At 39.9% G+C, this 15,372-nt stretch overlaps 1 protein-coding gene across 4 annotated transcripts in view; it reads right to left on the reverse strand.

Annotated features, from left to right (window-relative positions):
• Positions 1 to 15,372, reverse strand: part of DARS2 (aspartyl-tRNA synthetase 2, mitochondrial) — a 39,199-nt gene that overhangs the window by 23,710 nt on the left and 117 nt on the right. Inside the window, exons 1-10 of one of the 4 annotated variants that reach the window (XM_069065553.1) lie at positions 15,144 to 15,368; positions 14,769 to 15,019; positions 14,102 to 14,286; positions 12,422 to 12,521; positions 10,701 to 10,767; positions 9,936 to 10,037; positions 8,685 to 8,780; positions 6,282 to 6,405; positions 5,313 to 5,359; positions 3,430 to 3,536 (exon numbers count right to left, since the gene is read on the reverse strand). In XM_069065553.1, the coding sequence (XP_068921654.1) occupies positions 3,430 to 3,536; positions 5,313 to 5,359; positions 6,282 to 6,405; positions 8,685 to 8,780; positions 9,936 to 10,037; positions 10,701 to 10,767; positions 12,422 to 12,521; positions 14,102 to 14,237 (779 nt within the window). In that variant the 5' untranslated portion in view covers positions 14,238 to 14,286; positions 14,769 to 15,019; positions 15,144 to 15,368. Of the gene's footprint in view, positions 1 to 3,429; positions 3,537 to 5,312; positions 5,360 to 6,281; positions 6,406 to 8,684; positions 8,781 to 9,935; positions 10,038 to 10,700; positions 10,768 to 12,421; positions 12,522 to 14,101; positions 14,287 to 14,768; positions 15,369 to 15,372 lie in introns of those variants that run through there. The other 3 variants (XM_069065554.1, XM_069065552.1, XM_069065551.1) reach the window with 3 other exon arrangements.

Consider the following 15,372-nt stretch of genomic DNA (forward strand, 5'->3'; position numbering starts at 1 on the left):
AGTCCCTTCCTTATCCTCTCCCCTCACTTTCTCCCCCTGCCCTCTTATTTCTCTCTGAATTTAGAAGACTTTTATACCCTTTGAGATGTTTCCCTCTTTAACCCATTCCTGGTGAGAGTAAGGTTTCAGCACTCTCCCCCACAACTAGCTTCTGATGTATCAATTTTTCCTTTTATACCTCATTTGTATGAGATAATTGCTTCTTTTTCCTCTCCCTACAGTTTTATTTTTTAGAATCACCCCATCATACTCAGCTCAGCTCATGCTTTTCTTTCAAACTACCCAAATAATGATGACAATCACAAGAGTACTGCCAATATTTTCACATATATGAAGTAAACAATTTGACCTTATTGAGTCCCTTATAACTGGTCTCTGTTCATCTTAGATTTCTCCTGGATGTTATAAATTTTCCCTTAAATTCTGAGGTTTTTGTCACAAAAAACCTGAAAGTCTTGGAGTTTGTTAAATGTTCATTTTTTTTATTCAGGATTATACTTAAGAGCTACCATTCTTTGACTTAGTAGCTGTTAGGTCTTGTGTAATCTTTATTGCAAATTCCATGACGGGTAACTGTTTTTTTTCTTATTTTCTCCTTAATCTGGGAGCTTTGAAATTTGACTATGATATTCCTGTAAGTTTTCCTCCTGGGATCTCTTTCAGGAGGTGATTGGTGAATTTTTTCTATTTCTACTTTACCTTCTTTTTCTAGAATTTCAGGGCAATTTTCCTTGATAATTTCTTATAATATTGTATGAAGATTATTTTTTCTTTTCTTTTTTTGGGGGGGTGGGGTTTGGAGGTCAATTGAGGTTAAGTGACTTGCCCAAGGTCATACGGCTAGTTTTTGTGTTAAGTGTCTGAGGCTGGATCCAAACCCAGGTCCTCCTGACTCCAGGGCCGGAGCTCTATTCACCCAGCCACCCTGAGATTCTTTTTTCTTAATCATAATTTTCAGGTAGTCCAACTTCTCATATTATTTTTCCTCTATCTGTTTTCTAAATTGGCTGGTTTTCTGATGAGATATTTCACTTTCTCTTCTATTTTTCCAGTCTTTGATTGTTTTATGATTTCTTGATGTCTTGTAATGTCATTAGCTTCCCCTTGCCCAATTCAGTTTTCAAGGAATAATTTTCTTCCATAAGTTTTTGAATCTCTATTTCCAGTTGGTTGACTTTCTTTCCATAATTTTCTTGGATTGCTCTTATTTTTTTTCTAATTTTTCCTTGGTCTCTCTTGTTTGATTTTTAAGTCCTTTTTAAGTTCTTCCAAGAACTCTTTTTGGGCTTGGGACCATTTGATGTTTCTTATTGAAAAAGGGGTGACTTTTTAAGTTCTATTATCTTTCTCTGAATATGAACTCAGTTCTTCTCTAGTCCCAAAGTAACTATGGTTGGGTTCTTTCTCCTTTTGCTTATTCATTTTAATATATATATATATATATATATATATATATATATATATTTTTTTTTTTTTTTGTTTTATTTTGTAGAAAGGGCATTGTCCCAAGTTTCTGTTTATTTGTGCTGCTGTTTTCAGAGCTGGAGCGGGGGAGGAAGGGGAGAGAGGTCCTCCTGTAAGTTTTGAGTTCTTCCAAGGCAGTATGATCTAAGGAGAGGTGGGATCACTGTTTTCATGGCCTGTGTTCAGATCTGTGTGACCACAAGAGCTCTCTTGTGCCCTGGAACTGTAATCAGGGTCCGTGCTTCCCTGGGGTCACATACTCTATTGCTCCTTTTTGGTGTGGGATTGTGACTTGAAAGAACATACGGGCAATGCAACAAATTCCTGTGCCTGGTGCCGTAAAGGGTCCCCTGTAATCTCTTTTTGACCACTTGTCTGATCTCCTTACTGTTTGTTAGCTGAAAGCTCTGGAAGCAGGTGCTGCTGATTCAGCCAGGTATAGTCTGAGCTCTACTCTCATCCCAGTGTGAAAGATCTTTCCTGCTGACCAAAGTTGTCTTGGGCTGGAAAATTGTTTCACCTTGTCCTTTTGCTGGTTTGCTCCAAAATTCATTTTGAGGTGTTATTTTAAAGTTTGGAGGGAAATTTGGGAGAACTCAGGCAAGTCCCTGCCTTTACTCCAGCATCTTGGCTCTGCCTCAAGTCTTATTGATTCTAACTCCATATCTTCTCAATCGGCTCCCATTCATAAAACCACCATCCGAGGTTCTGTCCTAGGCTCTCTTTCCTTTTCTCTCCAGCTCCCATGGGTTTACTTACCATTATGGTGCAGATGATTCACACATCTCTACTGTTCAGTGCCAATCTTGCCCCTGAGTACTGGTTTTGTATCCCAAATTGTTTCTTGAACATTTCAAACTGGATGACTTGTAGATATCTCAAACCCTGTATGTCCAAAACTTAACTTATTTTTCCCCTTAACCCTTCTGATTTCTGTCAAAGGCACTGCCATCCTTCCAATATCCATTGTTTACTACCTTGGCATTATTTTGGACTTCCCCACACATTCAGTCTTTAAATCTTGGTGTTTCTAGCCTTCACATCACCTCTCAAACGCAACTCCTTCTTCCCACTCACACAACTACCATTTTAGTTCAGGCCCTCCTAACCTCTAACCTAGATGACTGCAAAGGCCTCTGAACTGACCTTCCTGCCTTAGGTCTCTTTACTCCTGTCACCTCCACCCTTATGTCAAAGCATTTTTCCTTAAGCACAAATCTGACCATGTGGTTTTGCTATTCAATCAATTTTAGTGGCTTCCTACAGCCTGCAGAATAAGTTCTGTTTACCTTGTAATGCCTTACTTACATAACCTGGCTGCAACATTTCTTTCTAGACTCAGTGAACATTATTCCCCTGCCTGCACTTTGGGATATAGTCAAATTGGCCTTCTTTCTTATTCCTCACAAACACTGACACTCTGCTTTCCATTCTGGGGCTGCAGTGGCCATCCTATATGCTGGAAATGTATTCCTTCCTTATTTCTGCATCAGAGAAGATCCTCTTTTCCAGCTCAAGCACCTTTTTTTTGTATTTTTCTGATTCTCCCAATAGCCAGTCCCTCTGAAACTACTTTGTATTTAACTACTTTGCATATATTTGCATTTATTAACTTTATATTTATGTTGTATATATTTTTACATGTACTTTTAATTTTTTTCTTTAGAATGTAAGTTCCTTATGAGAAGGGATTGTTTTGTTCTTTGTACTTGAATCTTCAGCACTGAGTGCATGGCACATAATAATGTCTTAATAAATACTTGATTTATTAAACCTAATTTTTTTCTTCTGCCCATTACTTAAGGGCATTAACCATTCCTAAATCTATACTGGAATCTTTTGGTAACCAATCTATTAGTATAGAATTTTATTTTATGAAACATCTGTAAATATTGTACCCTTCTCAGAAGTCTGAGCTCCTAAACATTCCTGTTTTTGGTAACAGCTAGATTAAAGAAGTCTTACCTGTCAAAACCACCAACCATTAAAAGCTGCTTGAACTGTTGAGGACTCTGAGGAAGAGAATAAAACTTTCCGGGTTCCCTTGATGGTACCACAAATTCTTTTGCACCCTGATATCAAAGTAAGGAAAAGAATGGGGATATTGTTGAAAATTAAAAGCAAAGTATAAATAATTGGCCAAAGCTACTGTTATATATTACCAAGATCAAGCAAGCTGAAGTTAAAAAAGAGTTCTGGCTTAGCAGTTGGAGTCAAGATTATTTTGTGCCTTATTTTCTACTCAAGTAAATATTAACTTATTTCCTACATTTAAAAAACTCATTGAAATGATAAACTCATTAAAAACAGGGACTATTCTTATTTATATCTGTGCCTTCCCTGCTCCACTGCTTTTCTAGTAAACAGTAGACACTTAATTAATGTTTGTTGAATTGTTACTTAAAAACTGTAGTTACTAAGTCAATCAATAAAATTTTGCGTAAAAATACCAGTCTAGTAATTCAGTCTTCTTGGATCCTTCAGATGAAAGAGAATTGTACAGTATGAATCTTTCCCAGTCCCTTATCAATTAATACCAGTTAAATATCTAACAAATATGAAAATAAAACAAAAAAGTTGGACCCAGCATGGTGATCTCATCTGCTCTTATAAGTTCAATTATTATCTCAGCATCACACACACACACACACACACACACACACACACACACAATCTAGTCCTAATCTTTCCTGTACCTCAGTCACATATCACCAATTGCCTGCTAAACTGCAACCTACTTTTTGTAGGTGCCTCAAATGAAAGCATGTCAAATCTTCCCCCTTCCAAAAGTCCCGGTCTCTGCAAAGGCCCTTAGGGCACAGCCATATTTACAGTCACATTGGCTGAAAACCTTGGCATTGCTGACTCTTCCCTTTTTCTATCCTCTTGATTTTATCAATTATTGAGCCTCATTGATCCTAGTTCCATAACATCTCTTGCACCTGCTCCCTCATGAAGCCGCCACCCTGGTTCATCTTATCAATCCTCTTCTGCACTATTTTAACAGCTGCCTAATTCACCCTCCTTGCTTCCAGTTTATCACCTCTCCAGTCCATTCCCTACAGTTGCCAAAATCATCTTTCTAAGGCATAGGTCTGCCAGTGTCAATCCTGAGCTCAAAAATTTCTACTTTTGGGCACAAATATAATTTCAGAGTTGGGTATTTAAAGCAGTCTATATATATATTTTTAAAGCAATTGGGGTTAAGTAACTTGCTCAAGGTTACACGGCCAGGTGTTTCTGGGTGGGTGCTAAGTGTCTGAGCCCGGGATTCCATCTCCAGGTCATCCCGACACTGGGGCCGGTGTTCTTACTCGCTGTGGTACCTGTCCACCCTAGCAGTCTATATTCTTGCTCCTACTCATTTTTCCCGATTTATTTAATAAGATTCTCTTTCACTAACTTTATGTTCCAGTTTAACTAGGCTACTAACTGTTCCCCAACCTTGACATACTGTCTCCTGTCTGTCTCCAGTGCCTGGAATGTACTCTCTCCTCAGAAGCCTTTTGGCCTTTAAGACTCAGCTCATGTCTCACCTTTGGAGGTGAAGCCTTTCTTCAGTCTCTAGTTTGCTGGTACTGATTATCTCCTTGAGTTACCCTGTATGGACTCATCTGTGTACATGTGGTACTACCCCAGAAGAAGATAAACTCCTTAAGGGAAAGTACTATTTCATTTTTGCCTTTCAAACTCCAGAGCCTAGAGCAGCTCCTGGCAAAGAGCTAGTGCTTAATACTTGCTGAGTCAAAGTGAAGTCAGGAGAAAAACAAAATGACATAATGTTCCAGAATATTATTATATTATATTAAGGAAAAAGTAACAGAAAACTGAGTAAGGACCATACGTACCCCTGGAGTTTTCTTAAATAATGTTGGTGTTTCAATATCCACAAACCCTAAGAGAAGAATGTCCAATTTGTAATCAGTCAACCAGAGAAGCCCAGAATGAAGTACACCATCTCTGAGACTGTCCCTAGAATAGGGATCATGACTGGTGGATGCTGCCTGGTTTATTAATCCCAGCTTCCATAAATACCACCAAGAAACAGGTTCTAGGGATTTGGGAAGTCTCATCTTTCTGTAACAACTTTATCTCTGGCATAAAACAATTTATAAACTATTTATGATTCCTCATCTCCTGTTTTTTTCTGAATGTTACATGAGAATACCAAAGATAACAAAAAATTTAAATGAAAACTAGAAATATTTTCCTAGGAAGCACCAAACAGTGATATAAATACAAGAAGATGGTGAAAGAAAATAACCCATATGCCCTAGTGGGAATGGCTGAGAGGAATGAGTAGATAGGAGGCCAAGCAGAAGCACTCCTTGACTTGCCCAAGTCACACAGGGAATAAGTGGCAGAGCTGGCGTGCAAACCCAGGCCCTCTGACACTAAACTCAGGGTCATTTTCACCCGATCATGTCACTTCTCTTAAGGTAGCACTTTAAGTCTTGCAGCCTCCATTTGCTCAGCTACAAAACAGGGGCAATAATTATCTTATGAGTCTGTGATGAAAGCCCTTCATAAGCTTTAAAGAGCACTATAAAGATGAGCTATTATTATTTAGCTTCCCAAGTTTGTTTCAATTAAAGAACTGATAAGCATGCCTTTTGTCTTTGCCATTTCAGATGTTTTCCACCCACTGATTAGATTTCTAGATTATTTTCCTGGTAAAAATATCCTGAAAATAACCATTATTTTACTCCTACTGCTGTATCCACTGAATGCATCCTAAGAACCAGGCAGATAGGTACATTTCAGTAAACAGAGAAGACACAGGAGCACTTAAAGGAACACTCCGCCATTGTTCTTACCATGCAGATTGCAGAGGTATTCCCGCATTCTCATGACCATCTGGGATCTCAGTCTTAGATTATACTGCATTTGGGAACTACGTAAGTCTAAGTAACGATACTTCATACGAAGAGCTTCTGTTTTCTAAAATTTTTAAAAAAAGTGATGTCTTAAGAAATTTCTATCTCTACAAAATATGCTTTAAACAAATATTAAAAGATATAACTTTTCAGACAAATATTTTTTCTAAAGTGTTAGCATAGCTTTAATTTCTATCATATAATCTGTCAGAATTTATGTATCCAGCCCTAATATGTCTTCATTCCAGTTCATCATAATCCAGGAAAATACACTGTTGCTGTTAACCTCATATTTATCTTTTTTTTCTTTTCTATTTTTTTTTTTTTTGCTTTTTGGAGGGGGTAGGGCAGGGCATTTGGGGTTAAGTGACTTGCCCACGGTCACAGGGCTAGTAAGTGTTAAGTGTCTGAGGCCGGATTTGAACTCAGGTCTTTCTGACTCCAGGACTGGTGCTCTATTCACTGCACCACCTAGCCGCCACTAACCTCATATTTATCAAATGCCAGAAGGCACAATCCTAATTCTACAGATTTCTACTTAATCAGTTTCTGATTTAAATTTCAAGTTTTTCCCCCTTGAATGGAACTAGTCTGCTTTGAGAAATGTACCATGTCACTTCTATTTATTTAATCTTTAGTTCAATTTTGAAATTGTTTTAGTAAATAAACACATCAACTAAGAATTTATTCCTTAGCATAGGATTCTCTGAAAGGGATAAAATGTTGGGGAATAGAACAGAAAAGGGAAGGGCTAGTATGCAAACCTTCACAGCAGTAAAAATAGTTGATTGAATCATCAGGGACATGTCAATGGTTATGCTATACCACTTCTGATGTGAAGCTAGGAGGCCAATAAAGAGGTTACTGCAATAGTCTAAAAAAGAAGTGATGAGGGCTTGAACTAGGGTAGTGGCTATGTGACTTAAGGCAAAGGGACAGATGAAAGAGAGACTGTGAGAGGAGAACTCATAAGACTAAACAATGGTTAGATAAATAGAAGTGACTTCAAAGTTGCAAAACCGGAGGACTGAAAAATATGATAGTGTCAACAAAAATATGTTCCAGAAGGAAGGAATGATTGATGTCACCATTACATAAAAGTCAAGCAGAACTAGTTTGAAAAAGTCATCAGATTCAAAAGTTAGGAGACCACAGGTAACCTTGGAAAAAGCCACTTCAGTTGAGTGGTGTATCAGAAAGCAGATAGCAAGGGAGTGGTTGGAAAAGGAAGTGAAAGACTTGGCAATAGGAAAAATAACTTTTTCTAAGGTGTTTGGCTGTGAAAAGGAGATTTCATATACATGCACACAATATATTTATTATATGTGTGTTTCTATGTACATGTGTGTATGCACACCCATACACACACACACACACATACAAACATACACACATACACCCACGTGCAGAGAGAATGTATGACTCTAGCTTGAAAGAATGGTAGAATCAAGTAAAAGATCTTGAAAAGATGGTGATACCTGGGTAAGCCTGCTAGTGGCAAGGGGGGGAACTAGAAGATAAAAGGATCCTGAAGTGGAAAGGGAGGGGAAGGTCCTGGAGAAGACAGAAAGAATGGAATTAAGGTCATACAAATAGAAGAAGGGTTGGCCTTGGCAAGATGAGACCACCCCTTCAACAAAGACTGAATCAAAGGACAAGAGAATGGCTGATAAAGTTCAGGAGTTTCAAGGTGTGGAACTGGGAGAAGATGATACTACAGCAAACGCCTCAGGTGTCTAGAATGCAGGACAGGGCAATGTTTACCTACCTGATGACACAGTATCATTGATTTTTGGAGGTACAGTTTATTTTTCCTTTAGCAGAAATCATCTTAAATTATGGTGATCATGCCTGGTCTTCTCATTAAGCCTGAGGTGGCTGTGATCTTATGAAGGACCTTAACACTATTCTAAACTCAAGCAAATACAGGGTGCCATGTGTACTCTGAATAGATCCCAACCATCATTTTCATGCCAGGTACAGATTTGCTCCCAAGATTAAAAACAATCACAGAAAGATGGCATAGATTAGCAGAGACAGATGAGTTTACCAAAAGTGACAAAGTAACCCTCAAAGAACAGATATCTAGAATGTATGAGGATGAAATATTAATCTACCTCACAGCACAAAACGTGTTTTTTGGATACAAAGGGAACTACAGCTATTTGAGGATGGTTCATAGGGAAGTTGTTACCCGGGAAAATTTAAGGTATCTCTATCATAAAGTGTTTCTATTTCACTGTTTGGAAATCAATCTTTTCTTTGAGTCCCTATTAATATTCTACTTTTCTTTGATAATATCAACATTTCCTGTAAACTGTATATAAAAAAAAAGACAGTGACCTTCATAAAGTCCTTAATTTCAAAGGGCAGCTTCTTGCAGGAATTCAAAAGCTCAGCTGTTTTCACTTCAATTTCAATTTCACCTGTTGGCATTTTCTAAAAAGGGGGAAGAAATATCTCTCTGTAAAATCACACATTAGGACATAGGACCTTGAATCTCTCAAAACAATCTGAGGAGTTTTAGCTGCCGCTTGTTAGGGTATGCTAGTGTATTTGCCCATGGTGTTAAGAGGAAAACTGAATCCCACAATTTAAGATATGATGTGTTATCCTTTTTGCCTTCCCCTATGATTAGTCAAAGTAAGTCCAGCTTTTGTTGCCTTTCCTGGATGCAAGTTTAAGCTTATCAACTTAATTTTAGTAGACTTATGTTCCAGATGAATACACAACCTACTTTCATTTTCCCTCTACATAAAGGCACATGTGTTTGTGTGCACAAATATTTCTTACATACACAAAATTTAAAAATACTTATCATTTACTAAAGGACAAATATATGTATTAATTCAATTTAGTAATCATTTATTAAGTGCCTACTGTGTGCCAGGCACTATGCTAAGTGCTAGGCATACAGCAAAAGACAAAAGATAGTTTCTGCCCTCGAGGAGCCTAGAATCTAATAGGTAAGACAACATGCAAATAGATACATGCAAGCAAGCTGTGTCATTTTTGTGCAGACTTCTTCAAAGGATCTTGCCAATGGCTATCTGTTTATGTGCTATATTTCCCCAGGATGTGAGCTCCTTGAGGGAAAGAACTATTTTTCATTTGGTCCTTGTATCTCTAGAACATAGCACAGAGCTGTGCACAAAGCAAGTGCTTAATCAATGCATGTTGGTGCCACATAATTACGGAACCACATAAACAAACATATAGAAAGGGGTTGCTTTTTGGCCTGGTCCTGCAATTTTATCAGTACTGGGAGCTGCCAGTGAAGAACTCTCATTAAATGACTTGTCCAGGATCACAAAGCCAAGTTATGACTGAGGTGGGTCTTGAACCAAGGTCTTCCTGACTTCAGAGTCAACTCCTATTCCCTATGCCAAGCTACCTTTCATCAAGAGATTTAGGATTGACAAAGCTATCCATCTTCAGTGTTGCTCTAGTAAAAGTCAACATCCATAACTACATGTCCACGTGTACAAACACAATACACATGTGTATAAAGAAACAAATATATACATCTAGACACGCACATATTTCTAATTCCAGTTACATGAAATTTACATAGACAATTTTTGAAATACTAACTGGATTTTCCTGCCCTGGAGGCCGAGAGATAACAGTTCCAGTAACTTGAACAACAGATTCTATGGGAGCTTCACATAACAGCTTCTTCACAGAGGCAGCTGACTACAAGAAGGAAAAAAATAGTTACCAGAAACACAGTAACTTGGAAGGCATTTTTGGGGTCACCAATGTGATTGTTAGAAAAGGATGGGTACTTTACAAATCAAGTGCCAGAGTGTCTCAAATAATGTCATTGTCATTAACTTTAAGGCTCTTACTGAATACCAAAAAGTTTTTTTTTTTTCCTATTAAAGCTCCTTACAACAAAGGAAGTCAAAATCTCATTCAAGAGTTTCTTAACTCTTCCTTTTGTGAAAGAAGGTGAAAAACAGTATTAACCCTTTGAAACCAAAGTCCATGTATTTTGTACAAAAATGCCTCTCTGATTATTAGTGTTAAGGGGAATTCAATTCAACAGAAGTAATAGGCACTAACTTGGCTGATGTCCTACAACCTGATGTCACTAAACTCATCCTGGATCCTTGAGAGTTTATTTCATATTACAGAAACACAAGATTTAAACAAATACTATTTTCCCCTCAGGAGTATAAACACTAATAAGAACCAGTATGCAAAGTAGAAACCAATGCCTGCTGGCCTGGTGACAAAGTGTCAGTACTTAAATCATCCACAGAAGTTGAACTCAAAGCTGCATCTGTACTTGACTAACTTTCCTCCCTGGCAACCAAGAATTATTCCCCAAATAAAAAGACTCTTCTCTCTTACCTCATCTTGGGGAATGACAACTTGAATTAGCCCATGGAAATCTCTCAGGATCAGGAAAAGGCTTTGCCTGATTCACAAAAAATAAACACTTTCAGAAAAAAATGAACTTTTGAGGGCAAGTCTTTAAACACAGTTTAAAAAAATGAAAGTAGTCAAGAGGATTCTCAAATCTATTTTTCATAAAAATTGTGTACTTTTCACTAGCCATCCCACTATATTGAACTGTAGTGTTAAATATAGAGACAGGGACTGCAGCTATGATTTCATTAGTATAGGGAACTCCTGGGTGAGGGAACTCTTCCTCCCAATGTACTTTTCTATAACTTAATCAAAGAAGGTGGCTTAGGGCACTCTCTTAGGTTAACTGAATCACTCATAGTCACATGGCTAATATGTATCCAAGGAAGGACTTTGAACCCAGGTCTTTCTGTTCTCTATAGGGTCTGTTAAAGTCAAGTTGGAAAATTTCTGTTTTGAGTTTATTAGAAACAAATCTAATTAGTAATATTTGGAATACTGTTATATAGATATTTTTCCTTTACCAAAAAACAACCCCCAAAGCACTATTTTCTCAGGACCGATATCCCTTCTTTTTGAGTTTTTTTTTTTTAATCACATAAGCTCTAGAGCTAGAAGTGCTCTTGGAGGCCATCTGAAGGCCTTCTAGTTCAACCCCTTCATCTGACTGATAAGACTTGCTCAAAGTCCCTGAGTCAAGAACACCAGAGGCAGTCTGCATCTGAGCCTTTCCTTTGTATTGTGCTATGTTTTACATCTTTTCAATGTGAATTATGTAGTCAGTGTTAGGATAACTCTTAGAACTGCACAAATACAGTATTTGGGATAAATGGTTTGGTCTTAAAATCTTTAAACATATGGTATTTGTTTAAATCAGTGTTACCAGGACTGTAACATTAGTATTACTACTGCATAGGTGTGAATTCATTTGCCATTTTTCAGGTCGGTTTTAAATAGAATATTTCCACAGTTTTTAATCTTGCTTTAGTGAATAACATTCTTGTATGAAGATCAGACTCCCATAAACTAAATTTAGAAGAAGACAGAATCTTTCTAAACTCCTCTTGGAGCCTAGATTTTGGTCATGGTGGTCAGAAGAGACAGTTCAACCCAAGGACAGGTCTCTGGGCTCCTCTAATTAGTAGCACAACAGAAGACTCACTATGAGGCACTTAAACAAATGCTACTGTTACATAGCTCCTCCTTACAAATATGACTATAGTGGACTACAATCAGGCAGGATTAACATTTAAAAAAATTAAATTCTTATTATGATCTCTACCCTGAACTAAAAGCCACAATCAAGTAGAGGCTGTGAAGTCCACAAAGAGAGACCTCTTTATTTTTTTTTAAAGCAATCGTGGTTAAGTAACTTGCTCAAGGTTACACGGCCAGGTGTTTCTGGGTGTGGTGCTGAGTGTAAGCCCGGATTTGATCTCCAGGTCATCCCAACACTGGGGCTGGTGCTCTCACTCACTGAGCCACTTGGCCGCCCCTAAGCAATCAGGGTTAAGTAACTTGCTCAAGGTTACATGGCCAGTTATTTCTGGGTGTGGTGCTGAGTATTTGAGCCCGGGATTCGATCCCATGGGGTTCTGGAGCTAAGACTTGAATTGAATGTAGGGCCTATGATTACAAATCCAGCATACTGTCACTTTAACACTCAAAAACATCGTTTCCTTAAAAGTTCTAATTCACTTTACCTTCTGTACTGAATCCATCCACACAAGGTAACTTCTTGGCCCAAGTGAGAAGAACGCAATTCTCCACAAGTATTAGTCCGGACAACAAAACTATTGAAATCTATTAAATGAAAAAATACTCATGAAATTACATGAAATATTAATTTAAAAATGAAAATCTGCTTCTTAAATGAGTTTATATTCAAAATGCTTTAAACAAAGGATCCCAAACCACAACAGCCTTGGTATTCTCTTCTGGTGTATAAAGCTTATAGAACATGAAGTCAAACATATATTTCATCAGTGTGGGCCATCTCAACAAAGGCTACAACCCCTCCAAGATTTAACAGACAATCTTTGAGACTTGATATGGAATGTTATCACCTTGTGATCCACCTACTAGTAAGCCCTTCTGTACCTGACTAGTTTGAAGACTACAGATATTTTTTTTTTTGGGGGGGGGGGCCCAGACCTGTACTGAAGGGCTTTCTACGTTGGACTGGACACATCAGCTTAGTCTTGGTTAGCAAAAGTCACCCCCACACCAGAGTGAGTATAATTATATTTAATATGAATAATGATCGAGAGGCAGCATGACCCAGTAGATGCTGGGTTGGTTGCTGAGTCAGAGGAAGACTTGGGTGTAACTTCTGTCTCAGATACATACTGGCTGGGTGTACCTGGGTCAGTCATTTATCCTCTAAGTGCCCCCAAGCAACTCTCTAAGGCTATGGAAGAGAATTGTAGAAGAGTTACCAGTTCTCATTGGTAGATGAGTTTCTGCAAAAGAGCTCCCTACACCAATGGTATCACAGGTAATTGCTGAAAAGATTACCTTGAATTAAACATTTTGACAGGAAGGGATCTTTTAACAACATTGCTTAAGATTCATATAGTACCTTAAGGATTTGCAAAGTGCTTGACATATATGCTCTCATTTTATTCTCAAGAGATTAGCACAGCACCTGGCACCCAGCAAGTGTTGACTTCACAACAATCCTTTTATAAAAGAAGAAACCAAAACCGAGAGAGGATAAGTGACTTGTCCAGGGTCACAAACCTAGCAAATGTCTGAGGCTGGACTTAAATCCAGGTCGGCCTGACTCCGAGGCCAGCCAGCTCCTACCATTGTAGACGTTTCCACGCTAACCATTCCACTGCAGTAATCCTTAAGGAATTTAATAAACAGCGTCCCCCAATTCTACAGTGCTTTAAGAATTCCCTTCCTTCTTACCAGTACGCTACTGATCACCAGAGCAAAGATATCAGGATCTTATGCAAAAGGCCAAGATATTACAACTGGAAAGGGGCCTTAGAGATGATCTAATCCAAGCCTCTTACTACAAGAGTAGATTACTTTTGACTGGTCTTTTAACATCCTGCTTGACAAAACTTTTCAGCAGCAAGAAACAACTCAGTGAAAAGAACATACGTGTGTGCACACATACAGGTCTCTATATGGGGCATCCTAAAAGTCCTACTGCAGTTTATTAAAGGGTAAATATGTGTCTCAAAAGTGTTAGTACAGTTTTAAGCGTTCAAACGGCTTTTTAAGCTTTTAATACCAGCTTAAAACGGCACCAAGACTTTTGGGACACCCCGTATAGAGAAGAAACAGACATCAGACAAATCTACTGACGCTCTGACAGCAGGAGGCCCTTGGCAGTTAAGCAGACCCCACAGGAGTCCACCAGAGTTTACCTGAAATTCTCTTCTGCGTGCTCAGCATCAGATAGCGGGTGAGGGAGCCCAGAAGTGGAGGGGCTGTCTTTCTGAGGGGTCCTGACCAACTCCTGTACATCCTGTACACCAGGCACAGTCCCCTGGGGAAAGGCATGTTGGAGCCACAGGAGGAGCAGCTGCTGGAGGGGCCTTCTGCTGTCAGTCTTGGAGGAACAAAAGGGACTATTTAAGAAAAAAAAAATCCGCTCTCACTTGAGAAAAGAGGATCCCATTCTTGTTGCCTTTCTCTGGACATCACTGGGTCCAGGGACTGACTAACTGCTGTGTGACCGCAGTCCTGCTACAGCACTTGAAAGTCTGCTGCAAGCTCCCAGCTTGGACGTGTGCCGGGGGATGGGCCCGCGCGTGGTGGAACCCACGCGTGCTGGGGGACGGGCGGGGTGGGGAGTGTGCGTTGAGGTAGGGTGGAACCGGTCCCACCCGCAGGTATCCAAGGACAAAAGAGAACATTTGCAGGTACAGAGTGGTTGTAACCCAGACTTAGTCTTACATTTCATCCAATATGCCTAAAAATGTTCATTAAGTTCGGGCCTGCACCAGGCTCAAGGAGGAGCCCAGGAGCTGGGTTGAAAAGCAAGCCTTTTTGGTCCTCCCTCCTCCCACCAGATAGAAAAGGTGCATTTACTTAGCGCCTTCTGCATGCGCGGCGCCGGAGATCCAAAAGCCTTGGACCTCGAGGAGCTTACATTACAGGATCGGATGAGGCTCACTGGGCTGGAGAGCTGGAAGAGAGCGCCGAGACCACAGGGTCCCCTCGATTCATTATGCCAAGGAGGAGGACCCGGGGGTGGGAGAAGGCAAACGACTTGTCCAAGGTCGTACAGTGGCAAAGGGAACTAGAGCCCAGACCCTCGGCCTCCAAATCCACGGCACCTTCTGGAGGAAGAATCAGGAGATGACCAGTCACCTGGACAGGGCACCCCCGGCACTGCCAGCAAGCTCCGCCTCCGTTCCCCGCTCCCGCTCCCACTTCCACCCCAACCCCCAGGCTCTGCCGAACCTCTGGGCGCCCAGCCTCAAAGCCACCGTACGCATGGCGCGTGCGCCCGCCGACGTCGTGCATCATCTCCTGCGCGCCGGATGACGCCGCGGCCACCAAGTTCTCTGCGGACGGATGCCGCGGGGCGGGGGAGGGGCGCGAGGTTTCCCGGCCCAAGTCAACGGTTTCCACAGGGGAAGATTAGCCCGGAAAGCTGGCTGGCTCTAAGCTGGGGGAGGAGGAGTAACTT

The sequence above is a fragment of the Petaurus breviceps genome, unplaced genomic scaffold (assembly GCF_028583685.1).
Source record: "Petaurus breviceps papuanus isolate PSGF00001 unplaced genomic scaffold, PetGlider_PUasm1.0 90692, whole genome shotgun sequence".
Lineage (NCBI taxonomy): Eukaryota > Metazoa > Chordata > Mammalia > Diprotodontia > Petauridae > Petaurus > Petaurus breviceps.